Genomic DNA, 16,357 nt, shown 5'->3' with positions numbered 1-16,357 from the left:
CAAAAACGCATGGTTTTGTCACGCATGCGTCCATTTTTGGCTTGCTTTTGGACGCATAAAAAATGCAACTTGCTGTGTCCTCTGCGCCCTGACGCTTGCGCCAAAAATAACGCATGCGTCACCAAACGCAAGACAATGCATGTCCATGCGCCCCCATGTTAAATATAGGGGCGCATGACGCATGCGTCGCCGCGGCTGTGCCCGACGCAACGCAAATGTGAACGTAGCCTTAAAGAGACTTGGTCAGCCACGATGTAACTAGTGTTTCAGTAGGAAAACAGGCACTGAGTCAAAGATAAGCCAGGCAAAAAGAGGTCAATAAAGGCGACCTGATTACCACTGGAGAACTTTAATTATAAAGTTACCAAAGAAATAAACCTTTTCGTTCACTGCACCCTTTTGAGTGCCAAGCATTTAGCAGAGAGAAAGCCCACGGCTTGGGGATGTTGTTAATAATCTGGGAAAGGGAACAATATCCCAAAAAGTTTCCACAAGGCTATTAATAACAGCTCACAGCTGTTTGCTTAGCAATTACTGTGTAGTGTACAGAGGACCCCAGATTTTAAAAAATAACATACGGTCCCCCTATAGATTGAAACCAGCAAAGGCTAAACAGACAGCTGTGGGTTGATATTAATAGCCTGGGAAGAGGCCAGAGATATTGTTTCCCCCCGCAGGCTACCAACATTAGACCTCAGCCAACCTAGAAATGGTGCATCAATAAGATGCACCAAATCTGGCTCGTAGTCTTTCTCTTCCCACCCTGATGCAGTGGCAAGTGGGGTAATAGGGTTGGGATTGATGTCAGCTTTGTATTGTCAGCTGACATTAAGCCCAGGGGTTAGTAATGGAGAGGCATCTAGAAGACGTCCCCATTACTAACCCCATAGTAAGTTTTGAAATAAATACACAGCAAAAATAAAAATTATTTGATAGATATACTCCCCAACCCACTTTTTCCCATTTATTACTATATAAATGAAAATAATTTAAAAAAAAAAACATATTCCTTATCAGTCCGACGAGAAGATAATCAATTTGCCTCACCTATGCTACATCTGGAGGTCTTGATGAAAGGTGGCATAATGCGAACGTTCACCCTGACATCCAGGAAATGCTGAGCTTGGGACGCAGCTTCAGTGACAAGCGGTAACGTCATAGAGTTTAGCGCCGGTCACTGCCAGCTGTTCCCAAGTTCAGTTCACTGTGAGCCAGCTGATGAACTGCAACCTCAATGAGATCACTGCTAGGATTGTGAGAAAAATCTCACTAATCAATTACTAATTTGCCAGATGACACCAGTAACAATAATCTCTGTGCACTTGGTATAATCCTACTCTCTCATCAGTCCTCTAGTGCAAAATGAGTCCAGAGAAAATGTACACCTGTATTTGCTACAAGATCTATGGACTATAACGCTTCTACGTAATCCTGAATTAGGGGCAAACAAAGAATAAAATTATCATGTAATGTTTTATTTGGTAGCAGAAGTAACCTTCATTATTAGCATATTTGTTCATCTTTTTTGGGCAATTTTTTTAACTTTTTATTAATATCTACTAAGCAATGAATAAAACATTAGTGAAAATGCTAACATAACACTCAAAAAGACAATCATGTAACTTCTGTGCATTATTTCAGCATTCCAGTTGACTTTTATTGTAAAGAATTGGACACCGTCCTAGCGGAAAACACCTGAAGAATGGACTCGTCACTTCTTTTATATGCTTGACATTTTTTAAAACCTTAGGTCTCTGTGCCCACAATGAGCTTTTGATGAGTTTTTGACGTTGCTCTGCATCTATTAGATAAATTAAGTTACTTATGTTTTTTCATTGGGTTTTTAGTGCACTTTTTTACATGTTTTAAGCACATTTTTGAGTATGAGTATTTTATCTGTTTTTGGTATATGTCATGTTCTAAATAAAACTACTTTGTCTTTGGTATTTCCTGGTCTTTGGCTTTTATAAAATGTTATTGATACAGTCATGTGCGGATTACCTGCGTTTTTAGTGCTTTTCCACCGCAGAAATGTGCTAAAAACGCACGTGCCTTTTTACCTGCAGATTTATTGAATCTAATGCAAGTCTATGGGGAAAATCTGCACATAAATAGATAGATAAGAAATGATGACATTTTTGGAGGTGTACATCTAGATGATAATTATGTGCTGGAAACTTTGGGTACGGAGGTCTATGTAGTGATATCATATTATTACATATATAAAAATATAGACCGGTATTATGCCAAATCTATATACTCGTATATTGCCGCCTTATGCCATTTTACATGTTCTCTATTTTTAAATACGGTTTGGGGGGTCAGGATTTCCCTAGCTATAGGTGTGACCTGTGTCTAGACATTAGGGGATCCTTTAGTCACTCACCTGGGTAGAGGGACTAAATAGGTTCTGCAGGGCGCATCTAGGGACCCTAGGGATAGCCATCGTTGAACGGGGGTGCCACGACGCTCCCCCTAGGGTGCCAACCCCCACAGCCAGGCACCACAACAGGCAAAAAGTATCCCTTAAACCAGTTTTTGTTCACGGTGTTTGTGTGGTGTTAGCCACAGGTTGGTGGCATTTTAAGAAAGAATTCCTAAATGGTCAGAAATCTTGAACGTTTCTAAGCAGCCTAAGGCCTCATTCACGCATCCGTGATTTTTCATGGTACGCAAAAGCAGATTCATTTTCTATCTGATAAATCACGGATAGAACACTTACATGAACATCTGAATAAGGCCAAATAATCTATGGATGTTGTTTTGTAAACGTTTTGAAAAAAAAATAGTTATCTCTTATCTGCATTTGTGAAATGAATGTCAAAATGCACCACAAAGAAAGAAATCCTCCATAAGGGTCCACCCAGTATCTGTATGATCCACCAGTCATATATTCTGCTCTCTTGGATTGATTTCTTCTATGAAAATAGTTTCTCAGCTGTTTCCCAATATCCTTATAGAACCATTAGATACATATGAAGGGGCTCGGAGAAGGCGGCAGTGAAGGTGTGTAAGTGTCTGATGGGGTCACACAGCTCATAAAAGGACAACTGCCCGGCCTCATAATCCAGATGTATCCTGACTCCATCACTGGAGATCTGATGAGGTAACAGGATCACTTTACTGTCATGTCTCACTGAACACTGATTATTATACTGCCTCCCTCCAAATAAACCCCAGGACTTGTTATTATACCCAATGTATGACTGATCTCCCCTGTCCATTGTGGGATAACACATCACCACCCTCCAACTAGGTGATCCCCTGATCTCCACATCCCAGTAATGTCGTCCTGAGGTAAATCCTCTCCCGCTCATCACCTGATTATACTGGAATCTCTCTGCTGTTTCTGGACGATTCTGCGTTATTTCTGTCCAGGTCGCAGTTTTCAGGTCGTCTGATATAAGGAGATTATTAGCAGCCGTGTTTACATCCAGTAATATGTCTGCAGGATCCTGAACAGAGAAGATCATGTTTATATCTCTTATCATAGCAGATAATGTGTGTGATATGTGTGAGATCAGCTCCGCACCCCGATCACCTCCATCATGTCCTCTTGTGTCCTCATCACCTCCATCATGTACCTCTATGACCTCATCACCTCCATCATGTCCTCCTGTGTCCTCATCACCTCCATCATGTCCTCCTGTGTCCTCATCACCTCCATCATGTCCTCCTGTGTCCTCATCACCTCCCTCCTCAGGATCACACAAGTCACCGGTGTCTGGTTCCTGTAAGACAGTCAGTGGATCCGTCATGTTACACAGCTCCTCAATGTGTCTCATCTTCCTGGACAACTCGTCCTTCTTTATTTCCAGCTGATGGATCCGAGCAGACAGGGACAGTGACATCTTCTCTGCCTGCCTTTTGATATCACTCAGGACCTTCTTCTCCAGGTCGTCCACCCATCTCCTGATATCTGTACACAGGGCAATGACTCTCTCGGCTTCTCCAGCTGCTTTTTCTTGAGCTTTTCTCCAGTGCTCCTCCAGACTGTGAAATCTTTCCTCGGTCTTTTTCTTCCTTGTGATCAATTTTTGCAGAACATTTCTCAGTTTCTCCTTTTTCTTTCCAGAGGCCTCATCCAGCATCTCCACCCGATGTCCCCGATGTTCTCCGGCCAAACTGCAGGACACACAGATACAAGCCTCGTCCTCAGTGCAGTAATATTCCAGGATCTTCTTATGGACAGAACATTTCCTGGTCTCCAGAGAAGTGCTGGGATCAGTGAGGACGTGTTCTGGTCCATTGCTGTGAACCCTCAGGTGATTATCACACAGAGAAGCCTCACACAGGAGACAGGATTTAACAGCAGGTACTGGAGGGTCCACACAGTAAGTGCAGCAGATCCCGGTGATCTCCTCATGATGTGGCTGAGTAGACAGGACATTCTCCACCACATTACACAGAGTTATGTTCCTCTGTAGTGGAGGCCTCCTGTGAAATGTTGCTCTACATTCAGGACAGGAATATTCTCCATACCCGCCATCTGTATCCGGCACACGATCAATACAGACCCGGCAGAAGTTGTGTCCACATATCAGGGTTACGGGATCTCTATAAATGTCCATACAGATAGAGCATGTTAGCTCGTCTCGGAGATTAGCAGACGCCATGGCTTCTGGATTTACCACAAATGAATCTTCCAAGTGTATGTTCCAGCAAATATGACATTGCACATCCTGTGGGAAGAGCTATTATTAACTTTATAATCTGATTGATGGGAACAGATGTCTTATCTACAGTTACAGGAAACAAAGTTGATTTCTTCATGTTTAAAGGGAACCTGTCATGTTAAAAAAAAACACTATAGTGCTATGTTCACATGTATACGTTTTTGCTGTGTATTTTTTAATGCAAATTTTCAGCTGCGTTTCACAGTACCAGCAAAGTCTATGAGATTTCAGAAATCTCATGCACACTGTTTATTTGTTGGGTTTTTTTGTCCTCAATATTTTGTGCTTTGCTTGGTTTTTGCAAAATGCAGCATGTCTTTTTTTCAGCATTTTTTCAGCATTTTTCACCCATTGAAAGTAATGGGTGGTGAAAGAACGCTGAAAAAACTCTGAAAAATGCAGGTATCAGGTTTTGGAATAGAATATGATTTTTGGGGGGTCACAAAACTTTATCAGCTTGCACAAGAAATAAAAGTAGCATAATAAAAAACAACAAAAATGCGCAACAAAAAACAAGCAAAACCTGCTTTTTTCCGCAGCTTCTTTACTGCCAAGAAAGCAGATCTTGCTGCAGAAAAAACGCCACGTGTGTATGTAGCCTTAGCCTGCAGATATGAGATTAATCTGCAGTCAATAGCATTCTTAGGGTATGTGCACACGTATAAAAATCCGCTGCGGTTTTTACTGCAGATTTATCGCGGTTTTTAATGCGGATTCTACTGCGGTTTTCCATCTGCAGTTTTCTATTGGAGCAGATGGAAAACCGCTGCGGATTCTGCACAAAGAAGTGACATGCTGCGGAAAATAATCCGCTGCATTTCCGCGCGTTTTTTTCCGCAGCATGTGCACATCGTTTTCTATTTCCCATAGGTTTACATTGTACTGTAAACTTATGGGAAACTGCTGCGGATCCGCAGGTGCGGAAACGCTGCGGATCCGCAGCAAAATCCGCAACGTGTGCACAGAGCCTGAAGCTGCCTAGTGCCAGCACTCAGTGCCCAGGAGGAAGTTAACTTTATACCCGCCTGGCAGCATTTGGCATTCAGCCATAAGGGTGGGCCAGCGAGGGTTAAGTCACTGTTCAGTGCATAGCGATCACTCCCGCGGCTGTAACTGTGCTCCCCGCACTGACTGACAGCCCACTCTTAGGCTATGTGCACACATTCAGGATTTCTTGCAGAAAATTCCTGAGAAAAACCTGAAATTTTCTGCAATAAATCTCCATGCGTTTTTGCCGCGTTTCTGACGCGTTTTTGATGCGTTTTTTCCGGACATCTCCCAATGCATTTTATAGTAGGAAATCCGCAAAAAAAAACAGCAAAATTAATGAACATGCTGCGTTTTTTACCGCGATGCGTTTTTTTCGCGCACAAAACATGCAGAATTCATTCAAAATGATGGGATGCATATTGTATGCTTTTTTTTGCGGTTTTATAGTGTTTTTATAGCGAAAAAATGCGAAAAATCAGCAATGTGTGCACACAGCCTAATACCCTAGCCGCCCTGACTAAAAAGGCAGAACAAAATGCTGCAGTGCGCAGGCTTCAGAAAGAGTCAAAGAACCCCAACACATACAGGTCCTTCTCAAAAAATTAGCATATAGTGTTAAATTTCATTATTTACCATAATGTAATGATTACAATTAAACTTTCATATATTATAGATTCATTATCCACCAACTGAAAATTGTCAGGTCTTTTATTGTTTTAATACTGATGATTTTGGCATATAACTCCTGATAACCCAAAAAACCTGTCTCAATAAATTAGCATATCAAGAAAAGGTTCTCTAAACGACCTATTACCCTAATCTTCTGAATCAACTAATTATCTCTAAACACATGCAAAAGATACCTGAGGCTTTTATAAACTCCCTGCCGGGTTCATTACTCAAAACCCCCATCATGGGTAAGACTAGCGACCTGACAGATGTCAAGAAGGCCATCATTGACACCCTCAAGCAAGAGGGTAAGACCCAGAAAGAAATTTCTCAACAAATAGGCTGTTCCCAGAGTGCTGTATCAAGGCACCTCAATGGTAAGTCTGTTGGAAGGAAACAATGTGGCAGAAAACGCTGTACAACCAGAAGAGGAGACCGGACCCTGAGGAAGATTGTGGAGAAGGACCGATTCCAGACCTTGGGGAACCTGAGGAAGCAGTGGACTGAGTCTGGTGTGGAAACATCCAGAGCCACCGTGCACAGGCGTGTGCAGGAAATGGGCTACAGGTGCCGCATTCCCCAGGTAAAGCCACTTTTGAACCATAAACAGCGGCAGAAGCGCCTGACCTGGGCTACAGAGAAGCAGCACTGGACTGTTGCTAAGTGGTCCCAAGTACTTTTTTCTGATGAAAGCAAATTTTGCATGTCATTCAGAAATCAAGATGCCAGAGTCTGGAGGAAGACTGGGGAGAAGGAAATGCCAAAATGCCTGAAGTCCAGTGTCAAGTACCCACAGTCAGTGATGGTGTGGGGTGCCATGTCAGCTGCTGGTGTTGGTCCACTGTGTTTCATCAAGGGCAGGGTCAATGCTTTATGGTGATGAAGATTTCATTTTTTCAGCACGACCTGGCACCTGCTCACAGTGCCAAAACCACTGGTAAATGGTTTACTGACCATGGTATTACTGTGCTCAATTGGCCTGCCAACTCTCCTGACCTGAACCCCATAGAGAATCTGTGGGATATTGTGAAGAGAAAGTTGAGAGACGCAAGACCCAACACTCTGGATGAGCTTAAGGCCGCTATTGAAGCATCCTGGGCCTCCATAACATCTCAGCAGTGTCACAGGCTGATTGCCTCCATGCCACGCCGCATTGAAGCAGTCATTTCTGCCAAAGGATTCCCGACCAAGTATTGAGTGCATAACTGAACATTATTATTTGATGGTTTTTTTGTTTGTTATTAAAAAACACTTTTATTTGATTGGATGGGTGAAATATGCTAATTTATTGAGACAGGTTTTTTGGGTTATCAGGAGTTGTATGCCAAAATCATCAGTATTAAAACAATAAAAGACCTGACAAATTTCAGTTGGTGGATAATGAATCTATAATATATGAAAGTTTAATTGTAATCATTACATTATGGTAAATAATGAAATTTAACACTATATGCTAATTTTTTGAGAAGGACCTGTACATACTGCTGTACTTTAATCTGCCTTAGAGCAGATAAGTAGGCCTGCGCAGGAGCGCAATGCCGAGGAGACTGTGTGGATGACTTAGGGACGCGTCATCCACAAGAAGGAGGACGGCATCGAAAGAAGAAAGGAGGCACCAGATAAAGAAGAGCAACATCTCTCATTCCGGACCGCCCCATAGGTGAGTATAACAAGAGCTCTTTATGTTGTCTTGTAGGTCGGATCGGGGCTTATTTACAGCATTATAGAATGCAGGTATCGGTCAATCCTGGTGACAGGTTCGCTTTATTAGTGTTAGAAAGTTGCCCTGTTGCCGTACTGAAAGTGCTGCTTCTAGGAGAAAATTAACTTTATTCTTCCTGGGAGCTGCTGACTTTCAGTCATACAGGTGTGCAGCTACAGTCACTGTTCACATCTGTGCAGATGCTTGAAGAAACAGCCGCATTCAAGATATGGGTTTTCAAATGCATAATATAGATGAAATTTATGGAAATCACCACAGTAGTACTAAAGTGTCGAGGTAACATTTCGATCTCGTGATGGGTCTGTTGGGGGTCGAGTTCCCGCCTCTGCACAGGGGGAATCTCGGGCCATCTCCCATTCTTCTCCTGCCGCAGTGGAGCCTGTTCAGCGGAGACGTCGGTCCCAGTGTCTCGCTCAGTCTGACTCTGTGCAAAGGGTTACTGCTGCTTTTCCAGCTTCTGCCATTGAAGCCAGTGTTGGGCAGCGGCGAGCAGATGCTTTTGGGACTAAGTCCTGCTTTTCCCCTTCTGAGCATGCCCAGGGTAAGATCTCTAATTGGAGATCGAGGGTCACATGCTTAGATACTGCAGCAAAACCCATTGGTTCTCCAGGAAGGTCCTGTAGTTCCTCAGGCTCTGTGGCAGCCTCTCATTGGTCCTTCTAGGAAGGTACTGTACGTGCTGCAGCTATATAAGGTTCGCATGGCTGCACTGCCATGCGCTAGTATCAATGCATGACATGAAATTTGCGCCAGTGTGGTCACGCTTGTGTATATTCAGGGACCCGGCTGAAATAAGCCACTAGAATACCGGCACCTCTGGTGAGGAGATTGTGTGTTTAGTTTCAGGGCCCCGACTGAAATAAGCCACTAGAATACCGGCTCCTCCGGTGAGGAGATTGTATGTTTGCCTCCTGGACTGCATGACCACAAGCTGCTATCTGCTCAGCAGTTACTGTATATTCCTGTGGAGTTTAACAGGACACAGTCCTTTCTTTATAGCGACTCTGTGAAGCAACAGAGTTCGCTTCTACCGCCATATTGTGCATCTCTATATTTACTCGGTGTGTTCCGCCAGCCCTAACAGGGTCTTTATCAAACCTCACTTTTAGGTAGAAGTAAATAGGAGAGGAAGACACCGCGAAGAGAGTTGTAGAGGCTCCTAGAAAGAGCTATAGGTATAGAGTACAGGGGTCTGGTAAGGCACAGGGAGCGAATGCGATCCCAGTGAGAGCTGCGGGTACGGAGTGTGGGGATGCCTGTGGTGGTGCCTTACCGGACCCCTGTACTCTATACCTATAGCTCTTTCTAGGAGCCTCTACAACTCCCTTCGCGGTGTCTTTCTCTCCCATTTACTTCTACCTTAAAGTGAGGTTTGATAAAGACTAGTGATGAGCGAATATACTCGTTACTCGAGATTTCTTGAGCATGCTCGGGGGTCCTCCAAGAATTTTTTAGTGCTCGGTGATTTCGTTTTTCTCCTTCGCCTCATTGGGGGACACAGGACTGTGGGTGTATGCTTCTGCCGCCAGGAGGCTGACACTAAGTAAACTTAAAAAAAAAAAGTTAGCTCCTCCTCCGTCGTATACACCCTGACACTGGCTACCGGAGAATCCAGTTTATGCTTAGTGTCTCAAGGAGGCACACCTCTGAGTCCTGTTCCTTTGGACTCCATTTTCAATACTATGAATTGAAGGGGCGACGGATCCTTTTGAGGGTCCGATCTCCCCAAACCATTAACGGGCAAGCACGTGTGATCCCATATCCACGTATCCTTTCCCGCTACGTGGGATTCTTCCCCGGACTTGGCCCTGACCACCCTAAGGTATTTAGACCCTGGGCTGTACAGGTGCCTTTAGATGTCCATGTTTCCCTTCTGATTCCTACACCCCTGCTCTGCTGCGGTGATAGATAGGGTGGTGGACGGTCCCTCTCCTTATCCTGGGCAGATAATGGAGATAGGGTTCCTGCACTGTCTTTTTTGCTTCCCCCCTCGCTGGATGCTCTCTGGGGGGGCTCCGGACAGGGAGCTCTATCTATAGGTTTTTGTTTTTACCTGACGCTGCTGGCATCTTGCGTCGGCAGGGGCTCTGCAGTGTTGCGGTACTTCAGGGTCCGTCGCCTGCGCCGTGTTCTGTGGTTGGGCTGTCGGCGCTGCGGTGCCGCCGACGCCATTTTCCTTTTTCGGCGGCCGGTTTTGCGGCGCTGTGGGGCGGCGCCACGGCGCTGTATGCGGGCGGCGCTGCGATGCGGCTGGTGCTGCGTTGCGGCTGGCGCCGCGGCGCTATGCTGTGGCCGGCGCCGCGGTCGTTTCCAGATGCGGCCAGGTCTCCAGCAAGCATGGGGACAACTTCCGGGCCGCTCAGGGCCCTGGCTTCCGCCCAGCAGGCCGCGCAGTTAGGCTCCTCCCCTTCCGGCGCGTCCACTTCCAGTTCCGCCTTTCCTCTCTCGGGGAAAAAATTGAGGTCCCGGCTTCAGGCCTACTATAGGCCGCAGCGCAGTATGGCGGTCCCGCCCCCTGAAATCGGCTGAGGATAAAAGCAGCATCTTTTTGCTCCGCAGCGTGCGTCCGGATCCGTCGCTACAATCGTGGGGACACAGAACTGGGGTAAGTGCTTCTCCCCCCAGTCTTGGTCAGAGTCTTTAACAAAGGCTTTTCAAGAAAGTGATTTGTCAGCAGAATTGGCAGAAATGTCATCTCAGATAGCACTGGCTGGTAGTTATCTGATTAATGCATCCTCAGATGCTGCAGATTGTGCCTCTGCAGCTGCGGCTAATGCTATTGCTATTAGAAGGGCTCTCTGGTTAAGAACCTGGCGTGCTGACTCTACCTCTAAAAAATCGCTTACAACTCTACCGTATCAGGGAGGTCGCTTGTTCGTTGAAAAACTGGATTAGCTGATTTCGGATTCCACAAGAGGGAAGAGTAAGTTTCTTCCTCAGTAGAGGATTAGACAGCCTTTTCGCCGCCAATTTCAAGCTTGTTTCAGACCCTTTCGCAATGCTAGATGGGCCCCAGCGTCAAGTTCTGCTGCGCAGGGTCGACCCAATCAGGACCGTGACGTTCGGATCCCTTATTCGGCCAACTAGGGGGGAAGAATGCGTTCCCAGTCAACTAGATCCAGAGGATCTAGGACTCAAAGGTTTTCGGCCAAGTGACTGGAGGCCTCCTCGGAGTACCTCCAACAGAGTAGGCGGACGTCTACTTTTGTTTCGCCAGGTCTGGCTTCAAGTAATCCATGACCGGTGGGTGGGAGAGCTCGTATCTTCAGGTTACAAGATAGAGCTGGTCCGTCTACCTCCTCCCCGGTTCTTCCCATCCCGTCTTCCCAGGTCCGAGTCCCTCCGACAAGACCTGTACAATTCCATAGAGTCCCTTCGTCTCAGCGGAGTAATTTCTCCTGTTCCAAGGGAGGAAAGGTTTCAGGGCTTTTACTCCAATCTTTTTGTAGTACCCAAAAAGGACGGAACGGCAAGGCCTATCCTAGATCTAAAACTTTTAAACAGGTTTGTCCGCGTTCGTCACTTTCGGATGGAATCGCTCCGGTTAGTCATCGGCTCACTAGAAAAGGGAGAGTTCTTGGCTTCGATCGACATTCAGGACACCTATCTACATATTCCCATTTTTCCTCCTCATTAAAGTTTTCTCCGGTTTGCCTTAAACAATCTGCACTTCTAGTTCACGGCTTTACCCTTCGGGCGGCCTCCGCTCCCAGGGTGTTCACAAAAGTCATGGCAACTGTGGTGTCCATTCTGCACTCCCGGGGCATAGTTGTCTTGCCTTACCTAGACGATCTGCTGATCAAAGGTTCGACTTTTCAATCTTGCAGGGAGAATGTCGGCTTCACTCTAGACACCCTTTCTCGTCTAGGCTGGCTAATAAATTTAAGGAAGTCATCCCTTCAACCATCTCCGAGGATCTCATTTCTAGGCATGATCTTCGACACCTCTCATGCCCTATCAATCCCCCCCCAGGACAAGGTCCTTGCCCTTCAGCGGGAAGTGAGGAAGCTTCAGCAACCGCACTCTCACACGATCCGGTCCTGCATGAGGGTCTTAGGAAAGATGGTTGCAACTATAGAGGCAGTTCCATTTGCGCAGCTTCATCTTCATCCTCTCCAACAAGCAATCCTAGCAGTGTGGAACAGAAATCCACTCTCCCTCAACCGCAGATTTCGGTTGTCTCTCCAGGTCAGGCAGGCCCTCTCTTGGTGGCTAAACAGCTCATCACTTCTCATGGGGAAGCCCTTTCCCCCAACCAATTGGCTAGTGGTCACAACAGATGCCAGTCTCCTGGGTTGGGGAGCAGTATTCTTTCACCACACAGCACAGGGGTGCTGGTCTCCTCTGGAATCAGCCCTCCCCCTCAATCTCTTGGAGATTCGAGCAGTTCGGCTAGCCTTGCAACATTTCCACCATCTTCTGGTGGGTCGCCCTGTCCGAATTCAATCGGACAACGCCACAGCTGTGGCATACATAAATCACCAGGGGGGCACCCGCAGCAAGGCAGCCATGCAGGAAGTAAAACAGATACTGTTCTGGGCAGAGAGAAATCACTCTGTGATTTCGGCAGTCCACATTCTGGGCGAAGAAAACTGGGCGGCAGATTTCCTAAGCCGTCAGGGTCTATCTTCCGGAGAATGGTCTTTCCATCCCGAGGTATTTCTGCAGATATGCCATCGTTGGGGGACTCCGGACGTGGATCTAATGGCGTCCAGGGGCAATGCCAAGGTGCCCAGATTTGTCTCTCGGTACCGAGATCCACAGGCAATCACGGTAGATGCGCTAGTATTGTCCTGGAACCAATTTCGTTTCTCTTATCTGTTCCCGCCTCTGGCACTGCTCCCGAGGGTAATCAAGAAAATCAAGTCAGAGAGAGTACCTGCTATTCTGATCGCCCCGGATTGGCCACGACGGACCTGGTATGCAGACCTGGTACAGCTTCTCGTCGGGGTTCCATGGCGGCTCCCCGATCGGCCAGATCTTCTATCTCAAGGGCCGATCTACCACCAGAACTCAGGGGTCCTACGTTTGACGGCCTGGCCGTTGAATCTTGGGTTTTAACTCGGGCAGGGTTCTCCCAAGAGGTAGCAAATACCATGATCAGTGCGCGTAAGACTGTTTCGGCCAGAATCTACCATCACACTTGGAAAGTTTTCCTTTCTTGGTGTAGAGAGCGCGGACTGCCTCCTCTGCGTTTTTCTGTCCCAAACATTCTAGCCTTTCTTCAAGCAGGCCTGGATTCCGGGCTTGCGCCAAGTACTCTTAAAAGGCAGATCTCGGCCTTATCAGTCCTTTTTCAGTGCAGGATTGCTACTAATCATCAGGTCAAGACTTTTTTCCAGGGTGTCGCTCATAAGGTCCCTCCTTATAAAACTCCGTTGGAAGCTTGGGACCTTAATTTGGTCTTAAGGGCCTTGCAGGAGGCTCCCTTTGAGCCTCTTCAGGATATTTCCTTAACCCTCCTGTCTTGGAAGGTCATATTTTTAGTGGCCATAACCTCCATAAGGCGGGTATCAGAGCTGGCAGCTCTCTCCTGTCGTACCCCCTTTTTGCGTTTTCATCAGGACAAGGTAGTGCTCAGACCAGCACCCTCTTTTTTGCCGAAGGTGGTTTCCTTATTCCACATTAATGAGGATATTGTTCTACCCTCTTTTTGTCCGGCGCCTACGCACCGTGTAGAAAAAGCTCTCCATACGTTGGATCTGGTGAGAGCACTGAGGAGGTACATTGCCCGAACGGCTTCGTTTCGCCAGACAGATGCTCTGTTTGTCCTTCCGGAAGGTCGCAGGAAGGGTTGTGCGGCCTCAAAATCCACCCTGGCCAGGTGGACACGGGCGACCATCCAGGAGGCCTATCGCACCAAGGGCATGATGGTTCCGGCTGGAATCAAGGCTCATTCCACTAGAGCAGTGGGGGCTTCCTGGGCCATTCGGCACCAGGCCTCAGCAGAACAGGTTTGCAAGGCTGCGACCTGGTCTAGTTTGCATACTTTTGTCAAACATTATAATGTCCGCTCCCAGATCTCTGCAGATGCAAGTCTGGATAGAAGGATTCTTCAAGTGGCGGTGGCGCACTTATAGAGAATCATTATCCGGATAATTATTACTGGTGAGTTAAATTCCCTCCCAGGGACTGCTTTAGGACATCCCACAGTCCTGTGTCCCCCAATGAGGTGAAGGAGAAATAGGGATTTTTGTGTTACTCACCGTAAAATCCTTTTCTCCGAGACGCTCATTGGGGGACAGCTCCCTCCCTGGTAGCCTGTTGGCTGCTTTGGCTGTATCTGATTTTGTTAGTCAGTAGGATCTTTTCTAGACATAAGTTTTCTGTATTTATGCTGTTATATCATTTCTTGTTTGTTTTTTTGTTCTCCTACTGCTTTTGCACCAAACTGGATTCTCCGGTAGCCAGTGTCATGGTGTATACGACGGAGGAGGAGCTAACTTTTTTTTTAAGTTTACTTAGTGTCAGCCTCCTGGCGGCAGAAGCATACACCCACAGTCCTGTGTCCCCCAATGAGCGTCTCGGAGAAAAGGATTTTATGGTAACACAAAAATACCTATTTCTTGCCGCAGCTGAATGATTTACATTTGTTAGCCAGCATAAGTACATGTGGGGGTTGCCGGGTCGCTAGGGAATCCCCACATGTACTTATGCTGGCTAACAGATGTAAATCATTCAGCTGCGGCAAGAAAAACTAAATCTGCGAGCACTAAAAAATACTCGGAAGGACCCCCGAGCGTGCTGAGAAATCTCGAGTAACAAGTATATTCGCTCATTTACTATATAATTGTCTATGGGTAACTTCCGTCTGTCCTTCTGCCTGTCTGTCTGGCTCGGATATTCATTGGTCGCGGCTTCTGTCTGTCATGGAAATGCAAGTCGCTGATTGATCTCGCCAGCTGCCTGTCATGGCTGCCGCGACCAATCAGCGACGGCCACAGTCCGATTAGTCCCTCCCTACTCCCTGCAGTCAGCGCCCGCTCCATACTCCCCTCCAGTCACCGCTCACACAGGGTTAATGCCAGCAGTATGATGCGCGGGTAACTCACTCCGTTACCGCCGCTATTAACCCTGTGTGACCAAGTTTTTACTATTGATGCTGCCTATGCAGCATCAATAGTAAAAATATCTAATGTTATAAATAATAATAATAATTAAAAAAACGTTTTTCTCACCCTTCGACGTGCGCCCTCTCCTCGCCAGTGCAAGCGGCAGGTTCCGGTGCCAAAGATGCTATGCGAGAAGGACCTGCCATGACATCACAGTCATGTGACCGTGACGTCATCACAGGTCCTACGCTCATACCAACCCTGGGACCGGAAGCAGCCGCGTGCACCGCACACAAGCGCCAGGGCCCCTCGGAAGGTGAGTATATGTTTATTTTTTATTTTAAGTCTTTTTTAACCTGTTACATTCGTGGCTGGGCAATATACTACATGGCTGGGCAATATACTATGTGACTGGGCAATATACTACGTGACTGGGCAATATACTACGTGGTTGGGCAATATACTACGCGAGCTGTGCAATATACTACATGGACATGCATAATCTAGAATACCTGATGAGTTAGAATCGGGCCACCATCTAGTCACTAATAAAGACCCATCATGGGGTCGAAACGTTACTTTAACATTTTAGTATTACTGTGGTGATTTCAATAAATTTCATCTATATTATGCATTTGAAAATCCATATCTTGAGTGCAGCTGTTTCTTCAAGCATATGATTCTACTGGATCCATTCCAGGTTCAGCCTGCACCTGCCCTAATTCTCAGAGTGCACGCCATTTTCCTACAATAATCACATCTGTGCAGAGGCGGCTGTCAAAGTGCTGGACGTGCTTGCAGCCTTCAATCACAGTGCTGTGAGTGGTGACTGTAACTGTAGCTGCATCGACACTCCTGTATGACTGAAAGTCGACGGCTCCCGAGATTAATACATTTATTTTCTCTATGTTGTTGTGCTTTCAGTACAGTGGCTGGGCAACTTTCTAACACTCTTAAGGGGAACGTGTCATCAAAATTTATTTTCAACAATTAAAGAAATGTAACTTAACTTATTCTTCATATTTTATACCAATAAAAAAAATAAGTTAAAAAGTTTTACATTATATCTTGAATGCTGCAGCCAGGATCATATTCCTCACCAACCATTACACCGATGCCTCTACCTTGTGAACCTCCCACTCCCGTTTCCAAAACTTCTCAAGTGCTGCGCCAATTCTTTGTAATGCACTATCCAGGATAATTCGATTAATCCCCACAGTTTTAAGCGTGCCTTAAAATCGCATTTC

At 46.2% G+C, this 16,357-nt stretch overlaps 1 protein-coding gene across 1 annotated transcript; it reads right to left on the bottom strand.

The window, feature by feature from the left end:
* Positions 1 to 1,247: 1,247 nt before the first annotated feature.
* On the bottom strand, positions 1,248 to 4,700 carry LOC138675089 (E3 ubiquitin/ISG15 ligase TRIM25-like). The gene has a single exon (XM_069763068.1). It carries the CDS (start codon positions 4,614 to 4,616, stop codon positions 2,955 to 2,957), a length of 1,662 nt encoding a protein of 553 aa, XP_069619169.1. The 5' UTR covers positions 4,617 to 4,700; the 3' UTR covers positions 1,248 to 2,954.
* Positions 4,701 to 16,357: the final 11,657 nt, after the last annotated feature.

Source organism: Ranitomeya imitator, chromosome 4 (genome assembly GCF_032444005.1).
Source record: "Ranitomeya imitator isolate aRanImi1 chromosome 4, aRanImi1.pri, whole genome shotgun sequence".
NCBI classification, from domain to species: Eukaryota; Metazoa; Chordata; class Amphibia; order Anura; family Dendrobatidae; genus Ranitomeya; species Ranitomeya imitator.
The sequence above is the reverse complement of the archived record's forward strand: the minus strand, read 5'-3'. Positions and strand labels throughout refer to the sequence as shown.

Excerpts from the sequence above, each read along its gene's own strand:
- LOC138675089 (XM_069763068.1), bottom strand. The coding sequence starts at position 4,616 with ATGGCGTCTGCTAATCTCCGAGACGAGCTAACATGCTCTATCTGTATG.